Source organism: Pinus tabuliformis, chromosome 8 (genome assembly GCF_031772625.1).
Source record: "Pinus tabuliformis cultivar Carrire ecotype Pingquan chromosome 8, CPIR1, whole genome shotgun sequence".
NCBI classification, from domain to species: Eukaryota; Viridiplantae; Streptophyta; class Pinopsida; order Pinales; family Pinaceae; genus Pinus; species Pinus tabuliformis.
Genome location: NC_142294.1, coordinates 649280687 through 649299223, shown reverse-complemented (window position 1 = coordinate 649299223; position 18537 = coordinate 649280687). Strand labels below are relative to the sequence as shown.

Sequence of the window (18537 nt, the reverse complement as noted above, 5' to 3'; positions counted from 1 at the left end):
AAGTGTCCTTCTTGGATTTGATAATCATAACTTTTGTTTTGTCAGTGTTAACAGTCATACCCATGGTAGAGCATAAATCCTTAAGAAGTCTAAGTTTCTTATTAATATCATATGGTCACCTTGCTAGAAGAACAATATCGTCAGCATAGAGAAGAAAGATGATGACTATCCCAGCTAATATCGTGTCAGCACAACCTGCTTCCTCTAAAAAAACTTCTAGCTTGTTGATGTAAATGCCAAATACGGTAGGGGAGAGGGGGAAACCTTGTTTAACTCCGATATTACACTTAATATCTTTCTACCACCCCTCATTTCTCTTTAACTTCGCAATTACATTCTTGTATAACCTTATAATGGCAGCTATCAACTTGAAAGGAACCTTTAGCTCTTCTAATCTATTCCATAGGTTGTTTCTAGGAACCGTATCAAAAGCCATTCGAAAGTCCACAAAGCAACAAAAGAGATTGGATTTATCATTGTGGCATTCCTCCACAATGATCCTAAGTGTAATGAGGTGGTCCATTGTCGAGTGTTGCCTTATAAAACCCACTTGGCCTTTAGCTCACCTACCTTAACTTTCAAGCCATATGCTCAACATCTTTTCCAAAATAATACCATATAACTTGGCTAAGAGAGGGCTGATCATAATCGTCCGATAATTAGAGGGGTTATTTGTATCCCCACTTTTAAAAATAGGGATAATGAGGCTCTAAGTCCATGGTTTAGGGAACCCTTGCTTGACCACTTGATTGAAAAACTTGTGGATGTGGGGGATGACGAAAAGACCTCCAATTTTTAAGATTTCCACCTGGTAACCTTGAATGTCCTTAGCTTTCCCATTTTCCAGGCGTTTAACCCCAAAATCAATGTCTTCTAATGAGAAAACTTCTTTCGTTATGAGCAGGGTTTCAAAGTTATCCATGACATTTGGATATTCATAAAGCTTTTTAAGATAGGAATTTTAGTCATGTAAAGCAATTTTATTATTATCATTAGTTTTCCTAGATATAATCTTCCTCTAGAATTTCTTAGGAGCTACCTTAGAGAGGTGTAAGATATTATCTTGTCTTTTACGAATATACTGCCTTTTTTTCCTATGAGTTAGGGCTTTGTATATTTTTATGTTGCCAATTTTAAGAGATTCATCAACAGCTTCCTTAATTTCTCTCCTCGCACTTTTACAATCTTTGTCATACCATGGGTTGGTTTTGCTATTTCTTTTATTACTTTAAACTTCAATTGAGAACTTGTTAATAGAATATGAGAGGGTTGTAGTAAAATTATGATAGAGGTCTTCTATGTTGTCTATACTAGATAAAGGAAGCAAATTAGTTTTTAATTCATTTAGAAAGAGATCATTTTTATTTCTATCAAAGATTAAGTTCTTTTGGATATAAGGATTATCTTCTATGGGATCTCTATGCATGACAAAATTGAGAGTTATAAGTAAAGGCCTATGATCAGAGTCAGGCTCGTGGTCATTTAAGATGTCAAAATTTATTATTTCGTTGTATAAAGGGAGATCGGAAATAACATAGTCTACCATGCTACTACCAAGCCCATGGATGCAGGTCATCTGGCTAGAATTGGGCCACTACTTTAGGCTGTTGCAAATTATGAGATCCTGAGCACTATAGAGCTTGACTAGCTCCGACCAAAACAAATTCTCCCTGAGGTCTTTAGAGCTCCTTTTATACTAGCTAGTGAGAGTATGGTCTTCGTCTAACCAAAGAGGATTAGGGTTGGAGTGATTGCTTAGAAGAATAGCTTGGTTACTTGAAGTTCCAGCATTAAAGTCACCCATTAAAAGGATATTACCTTCATTCCTTAGGCTAGAAATATCATTCTCTAAACCATTGTAAGGACTATTTTTATCTAGATTCTTTTTCTTATAGAAGTTAGAATTGATGGGGGAAAAGTAACGGATTGCTATGTAGGTCTTTTTATCATTAATGTGAGTAATATCCATCCAACTATATTGGTTGTAAGGGTCATTTTCATAAATCCTAGCATGGGGAGAGATGTTCTTCTTAATGTAACAAGCTATACCCCCAATGCCTCTACGGGAGGATTGCTTGTTCCAGGTAGACCATAGTGCAAAGTCATGTATGTTAGAGATCTTAGATTCTTCATGCTCCCAAGTTTCAATAAGCAATATAATATCAACATCATTGGAGATTCAACATAGCTTGGGGTCTTTGTTCCATGGAAAGCCCCGACAGTTCCAAGAAAGAATTCGGAGCATGTTGAATTGCTATTTATTACTATTTTTTTGGTTTCTATCTCGAATAATGGCTTTTCTATTTTTTTATTATTGCCCATTTTCCTTCCTTCCTAGCTTCTTTTACCTTTTGAACCTCCTTCCATCATTCTGCTTGATCTTCTCGAATGAAATCTTCATTTATAAATATTCCTGTTCTTTTTAGACTTGAGGTTTTACTAAGTATGTCATACTTGTGGTCAGTAGAGCTCACCTTTATTCGGATCAACCTTCCTTTATTCTCAGTTAGTTTCTTCAACCTTGTTTCTTCTGTGAGACATGTTGTTTCAATTTGTAATCTATTATGTAATTATGCTTGTGCTATGGCTAAAGTATCCTCATCTACTTCCTCTTTCAAACCGAAGGTTATAAGGTTCAAGGCCCTTTTGTCACGTCTATCAATCTTTTCATTTCATCTTTAATTGGTTTGATATCTAATTTACCTGCCACACTATTAGGCTGAGGCGGCTATTAACTTTTTCTTCTGGTTCTTTAATCTTGTCATTCATTTTAAGACTCTCTAAAGTATCAACATCTCTTTGCTTGGATGTTTGATTCGTATCTTGGTTTTGTTTTTCTATAACCTGCAACCTAGTCTCCATAGCCATTCTAAAATTATTTTTATTTTCACCACAAATTTATCAAACATAATAAAAAATTAAATTCTTAATATATAATAATTTTTTTAATTTTACATTTAATCAAAAAAATTATATATCAAAAATTTGATAAATCTATGATTTGAAAAAAAAAACTAATAGAATGAGTCTATATTAATTTATGCTTATATTAATTTAACATAAATTAAAGTAACTCCAAAAAAAAAGTCAATATTGGAATGGAAAAATAATTAAATGTAAAATCATTTAGAAAAATGCATTATCCATTTAGTTTTTAATACAAAATAATAATAATAATATATTTAAAAATACAATTAAAATAATAAAAAATTATACATTCATTAATTATATATATAATTATTTTAGATTTATTTTTATTTTCACCACCAATATATCAAACATAATAAAAAATTAAATTTTTAATGTATAATTTTTTGTTTTAGTTTACATTTAATAAAAAAAATTATATATTAAAAAATTGATTTTCTCAAAAACTTAATAAATCTATAATTAAAATAAAATAAATCTATAATTAAAATAAATCTATATTAATTGGAGTTGTGTTTAGTGTTACTATTTGGAAGTTTTTTTTGGATTTTTCCGCTATAATTTCTTTAAAATCTGGTAGAAATTCATTGAAATTACAAGATTGATGGGTAAACCCTGCACAATAGAAGCCTCCTAGGGGTTTTTCATGGTGTTGAATCCAAATATATAGTCAAAAAAACTAATTTAAATAACACAAATCAAGATTTCACTTCAATTTTTTCCACGGATTCCGACATCAGAAACTCCAAAAAATCACACTATAGACAACTCCATATTCATTTATACTTTTATTAATTTAACATTAAAGTAACTCAGAAAAATTGTCCTATGCATATATAGCACAACTAATAAAACAATGAAAGGGGAATACAGTTCCTGCAACTATTAAATCAATAAAATAGAAATTTACAATGTCGAAAACTTGATTTTCACGTGCACGAAGGGGACCACCCTGTCAAGAGTCGCCAGCGAGTCACTGTGATCGCTCTCGGTTTAATGGAGATAGAAGCGTACGCAGCAGGAAAGATGTTTACTCGTGTTTATGTCTTCTTCCAAGCAAGCTAGTTGTGAATTTATGAATTTTTCCGTGTTTATGTCTTATTCCAAGCAAGTTAGTTGTGAATTTATTATCATTTGTACCATTTATAAGGCCCATAAAAATGGATTTATGGTTGATATATTTTGAGTTAAAATTTCATATAAAATAATGACATAAGGGAGAGATTCCTAATGTTGTGCAGGGACCAGTAATTGATATAGTACTGGTCCCACCAAAATACCATAAATTGAGACTTTTGAAACCAATATTTAAACAAAAATAGATAACATTAAGTATAAATAGGTATTAATTTATGTGCAAAATTTCCCCATACATTGACTGGGCCCACAACTATCCATAAATAGTATTTTACTAGTTAAAACTGCAAACCATATTGACCCAACTAGAAAACAGCTAAAACAATAAAGGCTTCCAAAATGGCCTATTCCAGAAGTACAAAGCAGCAGTCACTTCAACCCCCACTCATCAGAACTGCAGCTTTGCATCCCAAAGGAATATGCCTACCTGCACATAACAAAAGTGAATGTATGTCAGCCATAACTGCTATGTTGTTCAACAACTAAACACTCTATGTTCAATAAATGACACCCAACCCAATAACATTTAAACCCACTTTGTGCAATAAATGACACCTAGACCCAATAACTGCAATAAATGACACCCAACTCACTCTATTTCTCATTAAAACAGATCAAAGCACATGGATCAACAAATAACCAATTCCCAACCATTAGATCACATCAAATTAAATCCAGACCACACATTCAAAATGAAGCCATTGCAATCCATGTGCATCCATGTCCACCAATTAAATTCAAGTGCCCAAAACTATAAAAGAAGTCCACCCACTGTTGAAGTTGCATCTTATGCTTTCAAACCATTCAGCAAACTTGAAGACAACATCACAAAACAGTTGCCAATATATCCAGGTTAGTTATATGAATTACAACTCATTCTTCTTACAGTTCTGTTTTCATTGTTTTCATTTATCAGATTTCTTACATGATCTGTCTGGCCATAACTGCTAGAAGGATACCTGGATGGTTTCACAAACAGCCATTGAAAGTCATTGTTCTTACAGTTCTGTTTTCATTGTTTTCATTTATCAGAGTTCTTACATGATCTGTCTGGCCATACTAAATATTCAGAGTAACTAAATATTCCGAGGGAGGTTTTTCTTGGTTTTCTTGAAGATAATAGGGATGTGGTTCAAAAGAGTTCCATGCTACTGTAACAAAAATAACTTCAAAATTTTATTTAATAACCACGCGGCAACAATGATGAGAACAAGAGCAAACAATCTTGATTATAATTTATCATAAACTAGAGACACATCAATCTTGATGCTGGATACTGCACAGAGAAACTCTGTTTGGCTTTAACGTTCAAATTCTCTCTGATCGAGGAGTCACCCTTGGATCTCATCATGAATTATTTTGGCGGCTGAAAGCATTTTAATTTAAATTGGCCACATTGAGATCAAGATCAGAACAATCAAACAGCAACGCATATGGAAACCAAGATGACTCTAACGATTGCTTCCGAGTCAAAGTTCAATTACAGTAATCAGAAATTATCCCAATACAGTTTAGCGTCAAAAGTGACTTCACTAATTTGAATGAGTATGGTATCAAAAATCATTGTGGTATTGGCATGGACCATTATCTTTGTTGTGTTTTATAGTGAGATATGGGCTCAAAGGAATCATGATTTGAGATGGTCAAAGGAGGAAAACAAAACATTGATAAACTACTTGACAGTTATCCTGGTTTTCATCACTTCTGAGATTTTGGCATTGCTTCTTTTTATTCTTCCTTGAGATTGTTGCTTGCAAATTTCCTCTTCAACTACTATTTCCAAATCAAACCTATGGTCTCTCCAATGAACACAAAATTGAAGATTAAAAATGTTCCATGCAAGTGGCATGTTTTACTTAATCAAAGTAACAAAAATTCTGTGGTGTGATCATGGGTCCTAGTTATTCATGTATTTCATGGACACCTTGATATGGTATTCCATTCTCACATCCTTCATTTTTTGTGGGAATATTCTCCCATCTTGGTGAGATAAGGAATATTAGACATTTGAGGTTGTGAGTGATATCCAAAACCTAGAGAAAATATTAAAATGTAAACCCATCAATGTGAAAACTAATTTTTGTAGGTGGCCCTAGGAGGTGAATTTTGACTGCTTATTTCAGGAAAACGAAGCAAAATTTTGAAAATCCACAAGAAGTTGCAGTTCTAAGACATTTTTGGCAATGCCAACTATCATAGAATCCTACTTTAATCCATATAAAAGTTGCTAAATTGATGAACTATGGATTTACTTGGAATGACATTTGCAAAATTTTGACACTGCCCTATGAATGTTAAACATTTACTCTCATTCTGAAAATAGATGAATACATGGAAAAATAGCTTAATTGCAAAATTTCCTGGATCACTTTGGGTTTGGGTTATAAGAATTTATAAGCAAGTGTTACATTGTCGGTCAGTTGGTGCCATTGTCAGCCTACACAACATACAGATTCCATGAAAACCATGAAGAGTTACGACACAGAATTATGGACTCTGCCAGGAATCTGGAAAAGATATATTTACAAGGGTTTAAAGCAAAAACACTTAGGCTATGTATCAAAACCCCCGATCCATTGTAAGGCTATTAATACATGCAAAAAACAACATTTCAAATGAATCTAAGCCACATCAACAAGAAACAACATCAGAAACACAAAACAATTTCATCTCCATTACAAAAACAAAATCCCACTTCACCGTTGAACCCTTAATGGGATAGATAGAGTATCAAGCCATCCCCAAGGGTTCCAATATCATTCTGGATTTACTTGGAATGACATTTACAAAATTTTGACACTACCCTATGAAAGTTAAACATTTACTCTCATTATGAAAACAGATGAATACCTGGAATGGTGGCCATGGACTGCAATGGAGAAATTGCAGTACTGAGACATTTTTGGCAATGCCAAACAGAAAAAAAAATGGAAAATGATATTTGAAACAATTATCATAGAATCCTACTTGAATCCATATTAAAGTTGCTAAACTGATGAACAGGCAGGCAATTGAGAGACTACGAAGTAATTTGCAATGAGAGACTACAAAGTAATGCAATTCTATTTCCTGTAACAAAAGTAATGCAATTCGATTTCCTGTAACATAAGTAATGCAATTCGATTTCCTATAACATACATGTTGATAATTTCCTGTAATAAAGGAAAAGTATTTTTGCAGAAGTAATAAAGCATAATTTACAAATATTCTAATGTCTAAATGCATGCAATAATTTTACAGGTTGTTGCATCTATGGCAAAAGGAAGTTACTCTGCTCGTACAAGGAGAAGTGGCAGGAGAGTGACAAGGGGTGCGCAGCTGCGATGCACATCGTCTGATGATGACAGGCCAGCTGATGTCAATGCCAACAATGCACCAGGGAACATTGTTGAGGATGACCATGTGACAGCAACTAATGTTAACACACCATCAGCCATAGAACCACCATCAACAATAGTCCAAGGGGCAAGCTCAACTAAAAAGATCGGTGCTATAAGAGGATGGACAAAAGAACAAATTTTAGTTGCAGTTGACGACATAGAGTTTCATGGATACTCAATGCGGGCATCTGTAAACAAACATGGTATTCCTCCCTCATCAATACATTATTGGATAAATGGATTGACTCATACAAAACGTAGAGGGCCTCTTATAATTATGACTAAGGAGGAGGAGGCCGAGGTGGTTGAGTGGTGTAAAGAGATGGCCCAACTGGGACATGGGCTAGAGTTGATACAACTCAAATCAACAGTTGCTCAAATCTGTCACGGGAGGCCAAACCAATTCAAAGATGGGTTTCCTGGTAAATCATGGTGGTTTGGATTTAAAAAAAGGCATCCAGAACTTGTATTGCATACTGCCGAGGGCCTTGACGGAGACAGAGCATTAAATTTGCACCCTACAGTTGTGCAAAAGTTCTATGATACACTTTCTAGTGCTTACGATAAACATTCTTATGGAGCAGACCATATATGGAACTGTGATGAAATAGGTTTATAGGCAGGGAGGAATTGTGGCATGCGGGTAATTGCCAAGAGAGGGATCCGAAATGTGCCAAAGATTTTTCCCAAGAGTATGGAGTGGATAACTATTTTATGTTGTGTCAATGCAATTGGTACTTCAATCCCAGGATTTTATCTATTCAAAGGTAAAAATCAACTGAAAAACTATATACAGAATTGTGAACCAGGTGCATGCATGGCTGCACATCCCCATGCATGGATGACTAAAGAACTATTTCTAAGTTGGCTTTTTCACTTTGCTGCATCGGTACCAGGTGGTGTCTCGCCTAATAACAGACACCTTTTGATATTAGATGGCCATGGGAGCCACATGGTTGTACAAACAATTGAGGAAGAAAACAATTTAGGCATCAACCTATTGACATTGCCAGCTCACACCACTCACAGACTGCAACCCCTTGATGTTAGTGTGTTTGGCCCTTTCAAGAACTATTTCAGGTCAGAGCACGCTGCATGGATGGTAGAGAATCCAGGGGTTGAGGTGAAAAGGTTTGAGCTAGCAGAGCTTGCAAGTAAAGCTTTTGAAAGGGCTTTGACACCATCAAATATCAAGGCTAGCTTTAGGAGGACAGGAATTTGGCCACTGAACTATGATGCTCTTATGCATGATACTGGTTATAGCCAAGCATTTCATGTGGATGGTCAAGAAGAAGGGAATGCCCAAACAGGTGTTGAAGTGCAAGAAGTAGATGACCAAGATGATGTTGTTGCAGCTAGTAATATGATTTCCCTATCTCAAGGACACTTATATGCTGAAGATGATGAAACTGTATGTGAAACACAATATAACAATGAACAAATTCGCAGTAACATGGAGATCGTTCCACCAACTCAAGAACATGAAATTCCTGTTGCTGATATTGTTAATGATATTGTTGAACATGCAGTTGACAATGACCAATTGACATTGCCAAGCCAAGTAACCCCACCTTCATGGCTAGCAGAAGCAATGATCAATATGAATGCACATAGTGTCTCAGCAACCAATGAAGAAAGCATGAACATGCCCTCACAACCAGCAGAATTGAACAGTGAAATTGTTCATTTTTTTGTGGACAATAGATCAATGGAAGAAGATGAAGGACATAATGAGGCATCAAATGAAGATAATGATATAGTTCAATCAGTTCCAACAGATACTGAAAGGGAAGTACCAAGCAACGACATGCAGGTGGGAGGGGTGGAGAAGACACTTGGACGGTTCCTAAAGCTACCAATACAGAGAGTATCAATGAAAAAAAAGCAAGGTGCACTTGGTAGTCTTCGTCTGGGCCGAAGCTCACAGTTACTCACCTCAGAGGACTATATAAACCTATTAGTTGAGTCTGAAAAAAAAATAATTTAAATGCAAGAATTAAAACAGAAAAAGAAGGATCTAGTCAAGGAGAAGAAGGCAGCAAGGATTGTTGTAGCACAACGTCGAGTAGATGAAAGGATTGAAAGAGATAAAGCAAGGCAAGTTAAGGACCAACAAAAGCAAATGGCAAGACAGGAAAAGGAAAAACGAAAGGCACAACAAATGCTTGAAAAGGAACAAGGGATGATCAATATGGTTGACAATGATACAAGAATAGCTAATGAAACCAGGATTATTTCAAACTCATTGGACTCCATTGCAGATAATACACCATTATTCCAAGATCTCATAAACATTAAAGTGCCTCACTATGAAACTGAGGGTTTACCCACTTGCCTTATTCCTACCAAAGTTGGTGCCAATTCTATGTATGCTCATTACACACCTCCACTTAATGCAGGGGTCAGTAGTGCAAATGTGAGGTATGGGTACTCAATACCTCCATGTTTGGAAGCTGCAAATTGGAGTCAATCATATGGTAGCAATCAACCATTTCCTAATCAACCCTTGATAGGTAGGCCAACCTACCTGGCTCAAGAAGGTAACTCGGGGAGTTTTGGCACTCAAGATTCTCAAGGTCATAAAGAATAGGGGTGTCATATGTTTTTGGTTGTAACCACATTATGATGTGGATTTTAGATGGATTGTGTCTTTTTCTTGTCACAGAGACATTATAGCTTACAACTTAGGTTGTTTTATTGCTTTGAAACGCTACAACATTATGGCTCTATGCATTCACTACATTGAAAAGCCAACAACAGCTTGGTTGGTTGTAAAGCAGTTTTATTTGCGAGCTAAGCACAAATGATATCAGTGCACAAAAGATGCTACAATGATAACTTAGATACTTATTCCCCTTTTGAAATTGTTATGTCAATTCATATTATGTCTTGGGGCATCTTTTTCCACTGCAAAGATGAACAATATTTCACAAAATAAATCACTTAATACTTCACCATTAGCTTCAAAATGATGCTCCCAAGACTGATAAGTGATTTCTTATGGATATTAAACCTTAGCAAATTGATTTCTTCTTACTAAAACAAATACACCAGATCTCGAAAAGCATATTTCAGATAACAGAAAACATATACCAGACCTTAGAAAAACACTTGGAAAGTCACCAACAGAAAAACATATGACTTTATTAGCCTCTTATGGTCAATGTGCAATGGTCTTGGGCTTATTGTTATTGTCTTATGGTATTTATTAAGTCACAGTAGCAATATGCTTCAGATCTAATTATTCTTTGCATTCAACAAGGATCATAGAAAGCAGGCCACTGTAAGCAGTTTTTCAACTTTGAAAGAATAACCTAGATCTAAGTAAGCTTACCCACAACATCTAGAGCTAAGAGAATGAGAGGGAGGATATGTCGATGCAATCCTTCATACACCTGTATAGTGGCATGGTCCATTGCAACAACATGAAGGGAAACTGAAAAGGAAGCTAGGGGTGACGATGCCTGAGAGTAGGACGATGCCTGAAATGCTTCAGATCTAGTAGTTCTTTTAGATGATGAGGAAGTAATCATCAACAAGAAGAAACCATTGAGTTAGGTTCCATGTCTCATATCCTGCTAGGTCCCTTACTATAATTTGACCTCTGCCCCGACAAAAGACATATTAAAGAGGACAAATACCTACTGAACTGCTTGGGATCTATCAATTTTTTCAAATGATGAGGAAAGCTAAAGCAATCATCCACATCCACACAATATCAAAATCATTAATCGACATGCTTACTAAGTTCATTCACATCCACAAGCCTATCTCTAAGACGATGGTGTGGAAGGAAAAGTACATGTTAGCAACCCTCAACTGAAAGTAGCTAATTTAGAAACTAAAATCCATGTACAAAAGCCACCTTTATGTCAATTTTAGATCTGACTTCTATAAGATTCCTTCTCTACTTTAATAATGCAACAATTTTGGAACGATGATAAGTATAGGAACGATATATTATGGAAGAGTTAATATTCCTGAAGAGTAGTTAGAACATATTGTGTTATATGAAAAATACAAATCAGAATGTCAATGTAATGTTTTGCAATGAGATGAGATGCAAACATGCAACGCTCAAATAAGAAAGAAAAAAAGAGAAACCAATGAAGTCTGCCACCCAATGGATGCAAACATAATAGTTAGACCTGAAACCAATGGCTCAAAAAATACACCAACCTTTGAAATATTTAAGGGAGATGATATCAGTCCACAAGAGATGCTACAATGATAACTTAGATACTTATTCCCCTTTTGAAATTGTCATGTCAATTCATATTATGTCTTGGGGCTTCTTTTTCCACTGCAAAGATGAACAATATTTCACAAAATAAATCACTTAATACTTCACCATTAGCTTCAAAATGATGCTCCCAAGACTGATAAGTGATTTCTTATGGATATTAAACCTTAGAAAATTGATTTCTTCTTACTAAAACAAGTACACCAGATCTCGAAAAGCATATTTCAGATATCAGAAAACATATACTAGACCTTAGAAAAACACTTGGAAAGTCACCAACAGAAAAAAAATATGACTTTATTAGCCTCTTATGGTCAATGTGCAATGGTCTTGGGCTTATTATTATTGTCTTATGGTATTTGTTAAGTCACAGTAGCAATATGCTTCAGATCTAATTATTCATTGCAGTCAACAAGGATCATAGAAAGCAGGCCACTGTAAGCAGTTTTTCAACTTTGAAAGAATAACCTAGATCTAAGTAAGCTTACCTACAAGCACATACTTCTGTAAAATATCTTAACTCTCAAACACATCCATCTTCTATTGAATACAGAAAGAAGTTAATACACAACAATAGCTCAAAACCAAAACTCACTAACCAACACAGTGGCGCACCCTACATTTCCTTTCTCAGATAACAGAATAAGGTAAAATAATGTCTCTAAACACGTGCAATAAGAACTTGGTTTCACTATGTCAAACCCTAACCCTACTCAGAACACCTAGTACACCCTAGCTCCATGGATAACTACACATCAGGCAAATCTGTTGGTGCCTCCTATAGAACTAAGCTCTCATCCAGAAATAGACAACTCTGATAAAAGCACCTTGGACAGCCTAAGGATGTATGCTATTTGAAAAATGGACCATGCATGCACCCTCAAAACTGAACTAAACTTAAAGCCTACACAACATATGTACTCCACAAAGATCATAAAGAGTTACAATTGGAACTAGTGGACTCTTTGAAGTCATTTTCTTCATTTTTGAAGTACTTATTATTTAAATTTGCTGAATAAAACCTGAAACACTGAGATAATAAGACACAGAGCTGCAAATAAATTCTCAACCATAAATAAGTAAATAAATCCAACAAATCTGATTTTAATATAATCAAATATGTAGTCATATATAGTTCTAAAATAATTGAGCTAAGAATTGTTCCAAGGAAGCGAACAAAATGCACGTCATAGACAAAATTTAATGGCATAGGTAGACACGGGAGATAGTCTTTAGGGACCTAACCCAAGCTACTGCAAGCACTAATAAATTATATGGAATAGTACAGAAGCTTGAAAGGCAGTTGAAACAATAAAAGATAAGTCAATAGGGCCAGATTTGTCAAATTACATGAGTTTGAACATAAAATAATCTCTTTGGGCACATCTAAACTCAAGATCCGAAGCACTTAAATTGAAGGATGTGAAGACCAAGATTTTCATGTCATTCAATCGCTTATTCAAATCCAATATTGCCATCCTCTTGCCTATCCCATGTTTTGGAAACTCTTTGATGATGATAAAGAGTGTAAGGTTGTTACTATTGCAAACCTATCATGGAGGAATTTGGTTACGCAAGAAAATTCGCATAAATGCAAAGGAAATCCAAGGAGGAATAGGATGTCATTAAAACATTCTCTGTTCACGCTCCAATATTGAAAGGCAGCCTATAATATGGCAAGAAAGTCAAAAACCATTTCTACAATATAGGTTGTATTTGTAACCTATCAGTTAGCAACATAGCACAATTGTCTACAAGGGTGCTATGGATCTACCAAAAGGGTGAGTATTCAAAACAGGCAGTTCACGTGGGTAAGATCTATGCATCCAAAATAGGGTCGAACTAGGTGAGGTATCTCACTAATAAGATCCTGCAAAATCCACTAGACACGCAAGACCAAAACAAGAACTTTCATTACAAGAGTTTATTTCCATTGATTACATTTTCTAAATGAGCAAAGCAAGAAAGCATTAAACTACCACACTAGCATCCTTAGGCCAAGTTTTTCACAGCTAATTATGAAGCCCTCTTTTGTTCATCGAACAAGGTGGAACAAGTCGGTATTGATTGAAGTTCAAAATCTACTACCAAGTCATGTACTATATCATCATGCAAACCACTAAGATACTTGCATGGATTATTGACAAAAGGCAGCAACAATGCAAGTTTATGTTTGCCAGAAAAGAAGTAAAGTGAAGGAAAAAATCCAAGTGATTTTGACAAAAAACCTCGCTTAATTGACAAAACCCAACAACATCCCATGGCTTAATTGACAAAACCCAAAACTTGTCTCCAAATTTAACAAAAATTCCAATAAACCAAGTGAGGTGTTGAGAAACACATGGTGAGGTGTTGAAAAACACTTCAGAAAATGGCTGGTAGGATTAAAATCCTACCCGATAGAAGCCATAAGTCTAGAGCTCGCCACACATTCGGCAGACCTTCTCCAGCGCTCGTCGGACCTGCCACACCTGCAACAAGTGGGAAAAATTAGCAAATGAGCAAATGGAGAAAAAAAAAACCAAAAAAACCACACAAAAACCACCAAAACCTGCAATTACCTGTAAATGCCACCTTCGACCTCAAACTGGCTGAAATTGGTACTGGCTCCTCCCCAAAGAGCAAATAGCGCGAATTAAACAACCACCAAGGAAACCCTAAACCACCAGCGGTCCAGACTGAACAACAATTGCAGGCGGAAAACCACAAGAACAACAGAAACCCTGTTCCAACCATGGATTCGTGCAAGCAAGCAATGGTGGAGATGAGATCAACCATGGCAGACATCATGCGCAGGTAATGGAGCCCTCCCGCGCCATCGTCGGCGGAGGGCTTCGAACAAACACCGGACCCGAACAGAAAACCCTTTGGCAAACAACACATCGCGGCGTAAAGGCGGAAACGAGCGGGCGGGAGGTCAGCAGTTGAAGTTTTAATGCTTGACACGCTGCACAACAGGTGGCAGTCCAAGCTGGACGCGTGTCGTACAACGCCGCGTGTCGTCCACGTGCTTGTAGGCCAGGTGGAGGGGAGGGCGCACAGGTAATGGCGTCCCTCCCCTATATTTATATCAATCACTTTAAATTTCAATTTCCTACTCTTGGCGTAATGACATATATTTATATCAATCACTCTAATTTTCAATATCGTACTCTTTGGCATATTCTGCAGGTCGAAAAACCCCTTCTAGACGCGAGTGTCCATAGTCGACAAGGCTTTAGGGGAATGAATATACACTTCGAATTTTAGAAGGGCATTTGATTCTTTGGCGTATTTTGCAGGTCGAAAAACCCCTTTCGGACACCCGTGTCCAGAGTCGACGAGGCTTTAGGAAAATGAATGTACACTTTGATTTTTACAAGGGCGTTTGATTATGGAACCACCTCCTTCTATGCCATTACGTCTACTGAAACCGAGGCGGGAAATGAAGAACGTGGGTATGGCAATGGCAGGGAAATATGATTTAATGGGAAGCGTTTTCATTATCCTCTCTCTATGTACATGTATACGCTTCGCAGCAGCTGATCCGGAGATTTCTATTGTTTGGAGCAATTGTGGAGAGAGCAGCAATTATAGATATCGAAATGGTAGCGTTTTTCAGCTTAATCTAAACAAGGTTTTGGATTCACTGGTGAAAAATGTTTATGCCACCAGATTCAATACCTCTATTGTTGGAAGTCAAAGAAACAATAGTACTGTTTATGGGCTTGTGCAGTGCAGGGGAGATTTAGATTCCTCGGATTGCAAGAAGTGCGCATCCACGCTAAAATGAATCTTGTTCAGGGATGCCACAACACTTCTGGATTCATTCAACTAGACGGCTGATTCTTGCGTTACGATGATCATAACTTTTACAATGAAATTAAGAGTACCAAGGCAACGCCAGAAAATGTTCTTTGCAACACTGGGAACAGCAGTCAGCCACAACTGTTCACAAATGCTGTGAGAGCCTTGCTCTCGAATAGTACCGCTGAAGCTCAACAGAGCCCCAAACTTTTCTCTGTAGATTCAGTCGTTGGCTCTTCTAATGCATCGCAGATTATTTACAGCCTCGCACAGTGTTCGAGAGATCTGTTCCGGACAAGTTGCGGGTCGTGCCTGACTTATGCCGTAGAAAAAATATTCAAGTGCCAACCTGGAGCTCTGGGGGCACAATTCGGATCTCAGAACTGCTATTTGCGTTACGAGGTTTATGAATTTTATAATGCTTCAGTTGTATCATCACCACCAGCGGAAAGTCCTCCCGCATCCTCCGGTAATTTTCTTCTCGACGAATACACGGGTGTTGTGGCTGTGGGGCTTCGTTTATTTCTATTTAACTAAAACATAGCTTATTGGTTACTAACAGATTTTTGTGTAAATTCATAGAAGGAAAGACACCTAGCGTCTTGGGTATAAGTTTGGGAGTAGTATTAGCCGCTGCGTTTGTATTAATTGCAGTCATATGCCTTTGGAAGTGGAATATTTGCTCCCTTGTGAAACCTCCGGAAGAGATTTATCGAATCGGAGGTACTGAACTTGCAACTAACTTACTCATTTTTAAGGACATAAGATACTTCTGATTACGTTGTGTGCAAGATAAATAGATACCTTGTAATTGTTTTCGCAGGTGGGGAAGATAATTCTATCTTAGGGCCAAGAATAACGAATCTAGAGCTGATTTTCAAGTACGAAATTCTGAGAGAGGCTACCTCCAATTTCAAACTAGAGAACAAACTTGGAGATGGAGGTTTTGGATCCGTCTATAAGGTGAGAGCTTAATATATCACAATTAAATAAATTAGATATTCGCAAATAGCTACACCTACTAAAATTCAAGGAAAAAAAAGCAGATTTTGAAGTTTGTCTATCTGCAGGGGGTTCTCCCTGATGGCAGAGTGGTTGCAGTTAAACGGCTCTATATGGGTACAAGGCATGCAGATGCTGAATTTCTGAATGAAGCGAATCTGATCAGTCGTGTTCAACACAGAAATCTAGTGAAATTGCTTGGTTGCTCAGTTGAAGGCTCAGAAAGGATACTAGTTTACGAATACCTTCCGAACAGTAGTCTTGACAAGTTTCTATTCGGTTTTTACTCCTTAATCCCTTGATGGTTCTTGGATTCGTTGGATTTTATATGTAGCGTGCAGGTAATAAATTTACTGTTTGTGATCCATTGCAGATGCAACAAAACATCATCTACTTGACTGGAAAGAGAGGTATGAAATCATTGTTGGAACTGCACGTGGTCTGGCATATCTTCATGAGGAATCTGAGATTCGGATCATCCACAGAGATATTAAAGCCAGCAATATTTTACTGGATCATAAACACAGACCCAAAATAGCAGATTTTGGGTTAGCCAGATTCTTTGCAGAAGATCAGAGCCACGTCAGCACTCGGGTTGCAGGAACTTTGTAAGAATTTTCTCCTAGGAATCCCAACTAATTGTTTCAATAAGTTACGGACGTACATGAATCAATTAGAACTCATATATCTAAATATGGATAATATTGTCTTGAGGTGGCTATGTTATGGAGATTTGATTGGGTATGAAACTGTGCAGAGGTTACATGGCCCCTGAGTACGCCTTACGCAGACAGCTGACAGAGAAAGCAGATGTATTCAGTTTTGGGGTGCTTCTACTTGAGATTATCAGCGGAAGAAAGAATCAGAGTTCGGATGAAGACATGGAGTTTCTCATCAAAGGAGTATGGTTTATGTCGATGTCATATTTCGAATCTAAATTTTCTCAATTATTTATAGTGTTACATCCATTGCTAACAAAAGTTTTTATTTGACGAAGCAGACATGGAGACTATATACTACAGATAGAGCTTTAGAAATTATGGATCCCACATTGGAGGGAAGTTATTCCTCGGAGGAATGGATTAGAGTGATTAGAATTGGTCTTTTGTGCATGCAAGCAGCAGCTGCGTTGCGGCCTTCAATGTTCCAGGTGGTGGCGATGCTGACAAGTAAGACCGAACATCCTCCTTCGCCCACAAAGCCTGCTTTCATAGATTTGGATATCGCGGGCGGACCTGACAAAGCTAGACGTGGTAAAGTTAATGACGAGGACAAAACATCAAGCAGTACAGCAACTACTTCTACGATACCTTCTGAAATTCATTCTGTAGCTGCCGATCCTTCATCAGGCACTCTGGAGCCGAGGTGAAAATAACACAATGCCTCTTGGCATTATCGTTACCATGTCGGACATTATTATCTTCTCAGTAATGGTTGAATCGTTTTTAAATCTGGGAATTCATTTTTATATTTATGTACAGTTACCAAGTTTGAATTGTAATCACGCAATGCCTCTTGGCATTATCATATACCTTGTCAGACAGAATTATCTTCTTAGTAATGGTAGAATGGTATTTAAATCTGGGAATTGTTTACATTTGTGTATCGTTACGATTCGAATTCATGCGATACGACAAGATTTTAGATGAAAATCAATTCTAATAAATTTGACAGTGTACATCTTAAGCATCTAAATATCTTTAATTTATTTTCTGTAATAGAGGTGAAAATCACGCAATGCATCTTAAATATCTATAATTTATTTTCGGTAATATGTTGGGAATTTCTTATGATTCCGAACAAAATTCAACAGAGCAGAACAATGTTCTGATACCATGTTGGAAATTTATGGTAATTTCAAACACAAATTAACTGAATACAGAGCAATACTCTGTTTCTCTCCTCAGGATCTTTTGCACAGGGAAGCTTAAAACAATTTCTGAGAACAGAGATTTTTCACACCCATAAAACCTTTATATTCATTAATAAAAACCCTGATACATATTTCTTCCTCTTTTTCAGAGGGATTCACCAAAACTTTTACCAAAAACTAAATACTCT

General features: G+C 36.6%; 1 protein-coding gene across 1 annotated transcript in view; it reads left to right on the top strand.

Moving 5' to 3' along the window:
- Nucleotides 1-17845, top strand: part of LOC149237205 (cysteine-rich receptor-like protein kinase 2) — a 189723-nt gene extending 171878 nt beyond the window's left edge. The window contains exons 2-7 of the mRNA XM_089366778.1: nt 16057-16197; nt 16298-16437; nt 16545-16755; nt 16850-17084; nt 17234-17378; nt 17477-17845. Coding sequence (XP_089222904.1) covers nt 16057-16197; nt 16298-16437; nt 16545-16755; nt 16850-17084; nt 17234-17378; nt 17477-17845 — 1241 coding nt within the window. The remainder of the gene's footprint in view (nt 1-16056; nt 16198-16297; nt 16438-16544; nt 16756-16849; nt 17085-17233; nt 17379-17476) is intronic.
- The last annotated feature ends 692 nt before the right edge of the window (nt 17846-18537 follow it).